The sequence below is a fragment of the Nannospalax galili genome, unplaced genomic scaffold, assembly GCF_000622305.1.
Source record: "Nannospalax galili isolate Female #2095 unplaced genomic scaffold, S.galili_v1.0 scaffold511, whole genome shotgun sequence".
NCBI lineage: Eukaryota > Metazoa > Chordata > Mammalia > Rodentia > Spalacidae > Nannospalax > Nannospalax galili.
The window spans coordinates 1,485,066-1,494,928 of record NW_008331831.1 but is presented as its reverse complement, the minus strand read 5'-3'; the positions used below and the strand labels follow the sequence as shown (position 1 = coordinate 1,494,928).

Genomic DNA, 9,863 nt, shown 5'->3' with positions numbered 1-9,863 from the left:
CCACTTTTTCTGAACTGCACTTTGCAACATGCTGCGTCTTCAAGTGGCCAAGCAGTCTTCTGTCAGGATAGGACGTACCTGTAAGTGTGGGTTGTAGTGTTCAAAAGTGACATTAGTCTGTTAAGTAATAGCTTGAGCTTTGCTTTGAGTTGACTTATTTTCCAACAGAGCTAAGTAGTTTCCAACTAAAACAGAATTTTTGGGTAGAGAAGACAGCTGAAACCGGATGTGGGCTGGACCGCAAGTGCTGGTTCTGGAATTGCTTGCTCTCTGTGGCCAATCGGAACAGAGATTAACTCCAAACTACGTACTTCCCAGAGACAATGACCAACTTGAACTCTTTTTTTTTTCCTTATCTTTTTTTGAGACATTCTCATGTAACCTAGGCTGACCTTGAACTCACTATGTAGCCAAGGATGGCCTTGAACTTCTGATCTATCTGCTTCTACTGTAGGCATATGGCACCCCATGACTGGTTTTATTGGGTACTAAGTATTGAATCTAGGGCTTTGTGCTTTCTAGACAAGCACTCTACTAACTACATTACATCCCCATTCCTACAAAAGCCAACTTCTGAGGTCACCTGAAAGTCAAGTGGACCAGTTCACAACTGTCAAGTTCTGCCCACTTAGAAAAGTACTGAACACATAGTAAGTATAGATTGACTGGCTTCTCAACCTTTTGGTAGCAAGAGGGGTCATCTCTGTAGATTTTAGAACTGACTGTCCTAATATCTTGTTGTTCTCAAATGAATTAAGAAGTTGTTTTCAGTTCAGCTAATCGATTATCAAATTGTAGTGAGTCTGAAACACTCACCTACTGCCTTATGGAGCTGAGTGTGGTAGTGCACCCCTATACTTCCAGAACTCAGGAGGCAGAATCAGAAGGATGTGTATGAGTTTAAGGCCAGTTGGCCTACAATGTGAGACTCTGTCTCAAAAAACAAATAATAGCCAGGTAAGGCAAATGCCTTTAATCCCAGCACTGGCGAGGCAGAGGCAGATGGATCTTTGTGAGATCAAGGTCAGACTGATCTACATAGTGAGTTCTAGGCTAGCTATGGCTATAAGGAGACCCTGTCTCAAAAACACAAAACAAAGCAAAACAAAAAATCCAAACCAAACAACAACAATAACAAAAAACAAATAACAGTGCTTGCTTTGAGTTCGAATCCCAAGCAGCCATGGAAAAGCTAGGTATGGCTGTAATCCTAGCATTAAGAAGCAGAGACAGGATTGCTGGGGCTTGCTAGCCAGCTAGTCTAGCTGAATCAGGACCTCCGGCCCAGATTCAGCAAGAGACCCTCTCTCAGAAAATAAAGCGGAAAGGCTGGAGAGATGGCTTGGTGGTTAAGGGCACCTACTGCTCTTGCAGAAGACCTGAATTCAGTTCCCAGAACTTAAGGACTCAGTGAAAAGCAAATGAGGAGGACACCAACCTCAACCTCTAGCCTCCACAAGCACAACAGAAGTGTATACACATATACTCCAAAACAAGCAACAAAAAGCCTACTGCATTATATAACTATTGAGTTATTTACATAATAGGTTTTTTGGTGTTTGCTTTATTTTTTATTTTTTAATTTTTATTTTTTGGTCTTTTTGAGATGGGGTCTCCCTGTAGCCCCAGCTGGCCTGGAACTCACCATGGAGACCAGGCTGGCCTTGAACTCACAGAGATACTCCTGCCTCTGCCTCTGGAGTGCTGTCCAGCATGCTAGGTTTTTAAAAATCACATTATACAGTTGAAAATGGCTTTACTTTAGTTAATCACTTTAAAAAATATTTTATTATTTTTTCATTTTATGTGTATGCATATATTGCCTGAATATTTGTAAGTGCACCCGTGTTGTGCAATGCCTGTAGAGGACAGAAGAAGCTGTTGGATCCCCTGGAACTGGAATTATGGACAGTTGTTAGCTGCCATGTGGGTGCTGGAATTTAAACCTGGGTCCTCTGCAAGAACATCCAGTGTTCTTAACCACTGAGCCATCTCTCTGGCCCAAGTTAAACCATTTTTAAAAAATTTATTTTTTTCTGTATTCTTGAGAAAGTATAGCTTAAAAAGAAAAACGCCAGTCTGTAATCCCTGCATCCCTGCACTTGGGAGGTAGAGGCGGGAGACTCAGGAGTTCAAGGTCATCCTTGCCTATGTAAGAATTTAAGGCTAACTTGAGCAACATAAACTTGGGGCTGGAGAGAAGGCTCAGTGGTTAAGAGCCCTGGCTGCTCTTGCAGAGGACCTGGGTTCAGTTCCCAACACCTACATGGTGACTAATAATTGTCTTTAACTCCAGTTCCAGGAGATCCAACACCCTCTTCTGGCCTCCACAGGCATTGCACGTATGGGTACACTTGCATATATTCAGGTAAAATATTCACACACATAAAACACAAATACATTTTTAATAAAATACAAGTACATTTTTAAAAGATTTTTAAAACTCAAAACCAAAAAAATCATATTTGTGTAAAATGGGTATTAAGGCCATTGTTCTGATGGTGTGCTCAGCCTGCCCTCTAGTGTTTTGTTTTACATATTACTAAATTTTAACCAGTAGTCTCAACCTCAAAATATCCATTTAATAGGATTAAGAACTGTGTCATCAAATTAAGAGAACAAGGCTAAATCTCTGACACGGATGAAAATTAAATCAGAGAAAATCAAAGGCCCTTGCAGAAGCTAGTGGCACCTTCTCTGGAGAGACCTGCAAAGTTAGTGGTAAATATGCTATTTTAAAAGTTTTGTTTGGTAAGCTGGGCACTAATAGAAAAGTTCAAATGCCATATAAAATATGAAAATTATGTTATTACTAGTACCACTGTCATTTTATGACTGTATTGAAGACACTTCAAATGCTGATTAGTGAAATTTTTAATATAACAAATATGCATTTAGTAAATACTCTTTTGTGGGAAATTAAGATAATATGGCATACTTTATAGATTTAATTCTATTAAATCATACAGTTGTTTAATTTATCTTCTTAGCAAAGTTTTAAGCATTTGTATTTGGGATATTTTTAATTAATGTAAATCAAAATATACTTAAATGGAAATTCATTGCCTATGAGGAAAAAAATAACTGCACTATTCACATAGCACAGGAAGAAGTTTCATACAAATTAGGAGAATCCTCCAGCACCACAGAAAATTGTGTTTCTTGCTGAGTGTGGTAGTGTACACCTTTGTGATACTAGCATATTGGATGGAGGCAGGAGGACTCAGAATTATGGGGGTAAAAATTTGCCCCTACATACTCTAATTCTGACTTTAGTTTATTGTGGACAAGAAAATCAAATAAAGATTGGACTCTGTAAGGCCTGTTATTTCTAAAGTCACTGCCTGGACTTCAGGCGACAACTTTATCTTCATCATCGTTGTTTTGTTTTGTTATTGAAGCAGGGTCTTGCTGTGCTGCTCAAGCTGGCCTGCTACTCTCCATCCTCACCCCACTGCCCATGGGCTGGCCTGCCTGGCTTGGTGAATTTATTTAACTGTCATGAAGAATGTAAACTAAATAGAGACTAAATAGGGTTTGTTTGGCTTTTGAACTTATAGTTTAAGCTTCCTTATGTTCCGGACATATTAGCATGAAGAGCCTAAGTCATAAAGAGAAGTTGATAGAAAAGCACTTTGGAGCACGTTGTGTTTTCAATTGATGACCCACAGGCTAGCCTCAAGGAAGGTATTTGAGGCAGGTTTATATTCCCTTTACAGGAACATTGGGAACATGAAACCTCCACTCTTGGCACTTACTGTGTATCTGCTGTGGTTGAAAGGCTGTCACAGTGCACCCACTTGGAATGACAAAACTGCTATCGATGGAAACCTGAAGAGTACGTTTGGCTTCTTATCTGTCCTGTTTGCATGCTTGCCTGTCCTGCTGGCATTTATAGGGCCTTGCAGTTGAGAGACACCCGTATTCATTACATCTCACAGTGAGAAGTTCTTCGGGCACTTAAACCAAGTCCTCATGATGCCAAACATCTGGATAAAAATAGAAAATTCCAACCAACTCTCCACGAGCCAGCATTCACATATCCAGATGTTTGCTATCATGCAGATAAAACTTGCCAACTTTTTGACTGCATTTTTTGGTATTATCCAGATGTTTGGTGTCATCTCAGCTCATCTTTAATGAACAGCGAAATACTTTCCTAGCATTTAAAAAATTTAAACCATTACAGTAATCTGTGTAATTATTCTTAAACTAATCAAGGGGTAGGTTTTCATGACAGTGAATTTGGTTGTTCTGTGCCCATTAACTTGGGCCCTTTTCTTGGTGATATATATTTGGGGTATTTCACCATTAGCAAAATAAAAGAACTAAAACAGAGTTGATCCCGAGTCTGTAATTAAATTCAGAGGCATTAATAAGCTCCTCAGAAGGCCACACTGACTAGAGAAGACAGAAAGACTATGAATTGATACCCACTAAGGACCAGTTCATGGCATGAAAGAGCCGTCTGTTCGGATGCTAAGGAATCTTGTAGTATATGAGAAACGTTTTTAGTTTGACAGCTTCTTGGAAGGCAATTAAAACTGAAAAAGGGAGATTGTTCACTGTGTTTGAAGTCCTCTACTGAGCATTTCATATAAATTGTTTGTCGAGAAAATTCAAATTTTTCTCGAATATAAACATACTTGAGTCTCCAGTGACAGAAAGCTTGATAAGGAAAGCTGGGCCTGTGGAAAATGACAAAGGAACGAGGTTAAACAACTCTGGTTTGTTCAGGGCTCCCCAGTGAGGAAGAAAAGGTAGCACCCATGTGGCAGCTGACAGCTAGTTCACTACTATCTGCTTTCAGAGCACGAGGCTAGAAAAGAACAGTTAAGCCTTTATTTAGAGGACACAGAGTATTGGTGAACTTACTGTTTTGTAATCTGGTCAGGTTAAAAACAAAACATGCAAAATGTCTTTTAGGTTTTTCAGATACAGGGTGGATAGATGCAGGAGGAGAGGTGGAGAAGGCTTTGATTGGCATTAAGCAGATGAAAATCTTGATGGAAAGGAGAGAGGAAGAACACACCAAACTGATGAAAACCTTGAGGAAATGCAAAGAAGAAAAGCAGGTACCAGAAGTGAAAATTGTCACTGCTCCTGCGCTGCGCTCATCAGGACTATAAAGGTGGCGCTTGTACAATGTTACTTCTTTTCCCTGTATTGCATTTTTATTGGAGAAGTGTGAAGGAAGCTTTAAATTTCCACAGAGAACCCACTTGCTGTCTAGCAGACCTCCACGGGGCTGCAAGCACACAGCATTTACGGATTCGTGCCCGAGTGAGAAGTGCTTTTACAAAAATGCTTTCTTTTTAGTCTCTTCTGAGTTAAGGTTTGTAGAGTTTTTGGCTAGATCAGTGGTTTCCAATCCCTATTACCCAAAAAATTAAAATAAAATTAGTCCTCACTCCTAAATGTATGCATACTAATTTTTTTATATGTGAATTGGCACCATTAGTAGCTTGAGGCACAGCATACATTTAGCGTGATGATGGTTAGAAACTCATTCCTTTTTCCCTTTCTTTCATTCTTATTTATTTAGAGACAGCATCTTATGTAACCCAGGCTCAAGGCTAACCTCAAATTCTAGAACCTTCTGCCTTCACCTTTTAAGTGCTGGGATTACAGGCGTGCACTAGTACACCCAGTTTTGAACTCTATTTTTCAAAAGTCTTCTAGCTCTTTAGAGACCATCAGTGGATTTGCAGATATGATTAGATCCCAGGCTTATCTTGTCATGTGGCTAATAACAAGCTCATAAGGAAGGACTACTAGGTCTGTTGTTGCTTCTTGGCTACTTGAGCTTAAATTATTCATAGGCTTTATTTCTCTGTTTCTTTTCCCCAAGAACCGTTTCAAGCCTCCTATCTATTTATCAACAGATTAGTGACAGGTCAGCAAGACAGCTTAGCAAGTAAAGGTGCTTGTCACGAAGCCTCATCATTCCCTGGAACCCACATGGTAGAAGGAGAGAACTGACTCCCACAAGTTGCCCACTGACCTCTATATATGTGCCATGGCAATGTGTGCCTACACACACACACACACACACACACACACACACACACAAAATAGTAAGTAAAAAAAAAATTAAAGCATTAGTTGTAACTAGATAAAAAATTCATCAGTCCACAGAGTCCTCTCAAAGGGCAACTGATGATAATTAAAAGGCAAGTAGAGAGATGTAGGGGAGCCTGGTCAGTGCTTGTGGAATAGGATCCCTTCTCCCCAGGGTCCTCACATATAGTTGGCCAAGCAGAATGTCTGACATCACCTCAACAGAGCACCAGTATATAGCAATAGGGCATTAGCCAAACTTATTGCATTGTATTTAGTTTTTGCATTGTCAGGGATCATAACAAGGGTCTCTACCACCGAGTTATATCTTGACCCCATTTTATTTTTCAAAACATTTATTTTTTAAAAAAATTTTGTGTATGAGTGTTTTGTCTGCGTGTATGCAATGCCCTGCATGTGCATGCAATGCCCTGCAGAGGCCATAAGAGGGTCCAGAAGCCCTGAAACTGGAGTTGCCAACAGTTGTTAACTGCCATGTGGATGCTGGAAGTCAAACCCAGGTCCTCTGGAGGAACAGCCAGTGTTCGTAACTGCTGAGTCATCTCTCCAGCCCCAGACCCCATTTAATTTTTTAGTTTTTATTTTTTTGAGGTGCCAGGGATTGAATACATGCTAGGGTCTCCCACTGAGCCACATTCCCCCCAATCTATTTTTAAGCAATCATGTGGCTACATATGAACATACAGTTCAAATATGTATTTTATCAATAGAAAATACACATTATATTCAAATGTTCTTGGAAAATATGAAAAATTGTTTATAACCTATTGCATAAAGCTTAATACATTTCCAAACTACAGACATTGCATACATCGTTTTATAACATTAACGTAACACTCAAAACAAATGGTTTCTAAAAGGTTATTTTTCAATACTACCTTTAATCAACAAGGAAATAAAAACTATAAAAGAAATAATCCGGAAAATCTGAATGGGTAGTTTATGCCTGTAATCCCAGTATTCTGAAGGCTGAGGCAAGAAGATTACCACAGCTTTGAGGCCAGCCTGGGCTACACAGTCAGTTCTAGGCCAGCCTGGGATACAGAGTGAGACCCTGCCTCAAAGCAAAAACATAATAATAATAACAACAACAACAACAAAAATAATATGGAAAATATTTTAAATTTTAATGTTGAGAATAAATTGCTTTTCATTTTTAAGAAATTAAAATTGTCAAAAACCACAAAATAATATGAAAGTTACCATCTTTTTCTTTTCTTTGTTTTATTTTGTCTATTTATATTAGTGCTAAGGATTAAACCTAGGGCCTCACACATGCTTAGCACATGCTTTTAACACTGAATTCCACTCTCAACTCCATTTTAATCATTTTTAAGTATATGGTTTAATAGTGTTAAACACATTCAGATCATAGGCAACATTTTGCAAAAGCTGAAATCTATGCCCATTCAACAATGCTCTATTTCTCCTCTGTCAATTTATTTTCTTTTGTGCTGATGAGGATCAAACCTCCCCCTCGTTAGTTTTTTTTTTATTAAAAAGTACAACTGGGGGCTGGGGAAGTAGTTCAGTCCATAATGTGCCAGCTGCACAGGCATGAGGCCCTGAGTTCAGATCCATCCCCACACGGAAGCTGGGCGTGGTGGAAGCTAGGCGTGGTGGAAGCTGGGCGTGGTGGCATGTGCCTGTAAGTCTAGCACAGACAGTTGGCTCTCTAGAGATCACTGGCCAGCCAATCTTGAGCAATCAATGAGCTCAAAATCAGTGAAACCAAACCCTGTCTCAAAAGGCTAGGTGGAGCCCGGCATAGTGGTGCATGCCTTTGATCCCAGCACTCAGGAGGCAGAGGCAGGTGGATCTCTGTGAGTTCAAGGCCAGCCTGGTCTACATAGTGAGTTCCAGGCCAGCTGGGGCTACAGGGAGGCCCTGTCTCAAAAAGATCAAAAATAAAAAATAAATAAAAGGCAAAGTGGACAACAAACAACAGAGGAAGATGTTTGACGTTGATTTGACACACATGTATATACACAAATATACACACAACGTTTTAAATAGTGCAAATAGAGTTCTAATACTTCCTATCCCTCTCTATCTTCACTTACATTTCTGTAAAGTTGAAGTAAATGAATTCCAGACTGCTTGAGCACTGTGGCCTCTGGAAGTCCATTGAGCAAAGGAGGCAGAATCTGACAGACTGACCCCAACGCTGCTCTGACAGCCTCTTACCAGGCTGCCTATGGTCAGGCAGGTTGGTCAGGCAGGCCCCTAGCAAGGAGACGAGATGGTTTGTGGTTCAGCCAGCAGCTGCAAGCCCTCCTCCCTTTTGGCAACAATCAAAAGATTTTGAAGAAATCTAAAATAGCTCCTCCTTGGGACAGTGTGGAAGGCCCCCATGCTGGGTTCTTCCCTGGTGGGCTTTGAAATTGGGCCATCTGGGAACAGTGACACTAACATGTCATTAATACAAAACACATCATCACATGGAATCCTTCAAACATCTGGGTCAACTGTACTTTGATTTCACAGCTAAGAAAACTGAGGTTGAAGCTCTTAATTAACACGTTATTCCAACAATGGGCTGAATGGACCTGGAGAAAGGCGGCAGATGTGAGCACATGGAACCTGCCGATGGGCTGCTTTTCTCACTTAAAATTTTTTTGCAGCCAGGCATGGTGACACACTCCTTTAATCCCAACACTCAGAAAGCAGAGGCAAGTGGATCTCTCTGAGGCCAGCCTGGTCTATATGTTAAGTCTCAGGTCAGCTGGAGCTACAAGGAGACCCTGTCTCAAAAGACCAAAAAAAAAAATTTATTTTTATTTTATGTGTTATGAGTGTTGCCTGTATATATGTAAGTGCACCTGTGTCATGCAATGCCCATGGAGATCAGAAGACGGCGTTGGAGCCCCTGTAATTGGAGTTACAGACAGCTATTAGCTGCCTTGTGGGTGGTGGGATCTGAACCAAGTCCTCTGCAAGAGCAGCCAGTGCTCCTAACCACTGATCATCTCTCCAGCCCCCTTTTCTCCCTTTCCTAAACCTGGCAAGCTACAGGTGTGGTATAGTGAAAAGAATATTCAAATGAGGGGTGGCTCAGGAAGTAAACATGGGTCTCAGTGCTGGCCCTGAAATAGTCCAACAACTGATATAATTTTTATTCTTAAAAACCTATTTATTGAATAAAAATGCATTTTGTTAGTTTGGGCACTCCAAAGATTAACTGGAAAAAAGTTTAAAAACCTGCTTAACTTTGAGTCTCTATTCCTAAAATTACTTTAAACCTACAATAAAGGTTAGTTTAGAGAAATTATGAGCTGGCAAACACTGGCATTGTACAACCAGTCTTCTAGTACTGAGCACCACCCATCCCAAATGACCTGTATCACCATGGTGCCCACCTCACTCTCTTCTCATTAATATTTATTGAGAACATCCATTTTTGTTTAGTAGGTTTTGGTTTTTTTGAAACAGATTCTCATGTAGCCCGGGCTGGCCTTGGACTCCTTAACCTCCTGCCTCCTGCTGGAATTATGGGCCTGCATCATATTGACAGCATCTGAAACTTGTTTTCACTAAAATGAAAAGCTCCAGAGCACTTAAAATGAACCCCCCCACACACATCAGGTTTGTGTCTTTTGATGAGCGGTAAACTACACAGACAGTTCTAAGAACGGACTTGTCTATGGATGGAATATTTAGAGGAAGCAGAGGAAATGGGCAGGACATTCCTGAACCAGAGTGTTACTGCATCCATGGTAACAGTCAACTTGCAATACCTGCAAGACTGATTCGGCCAGTGGTTCCTGTTTTGCGTCTTAGGG

At 40.4% G+C, this 9,863-nt stretch overlaps 1 protein-coding gene across 1 annotated transcript in view; it reads left to right on the top strand.

Annotated features, from left to right (window-relative positions):
- Positions 1–3,732: 3,732 nt before the first annotated feature.
- The window catches only part of Clul1 (clusterin like 1), a 30,253-nt gene continuing 24,122 nt past the window's right edge, over positions 3,733–9,863 (top strand). The window contains exons 1-2 of the mRNA XM_029560553.1: positions 3,733–3,838; positions 4,927–5,075. Of these exons, the coding sequence (XP_029416413.1) occupies positions 3,733–3,838; positions 4,927–5,075 (255 nt within the window). The remainder of the gene's footprint in view (positions 3,839–4,926; positions 5,076–9,863) is intronic.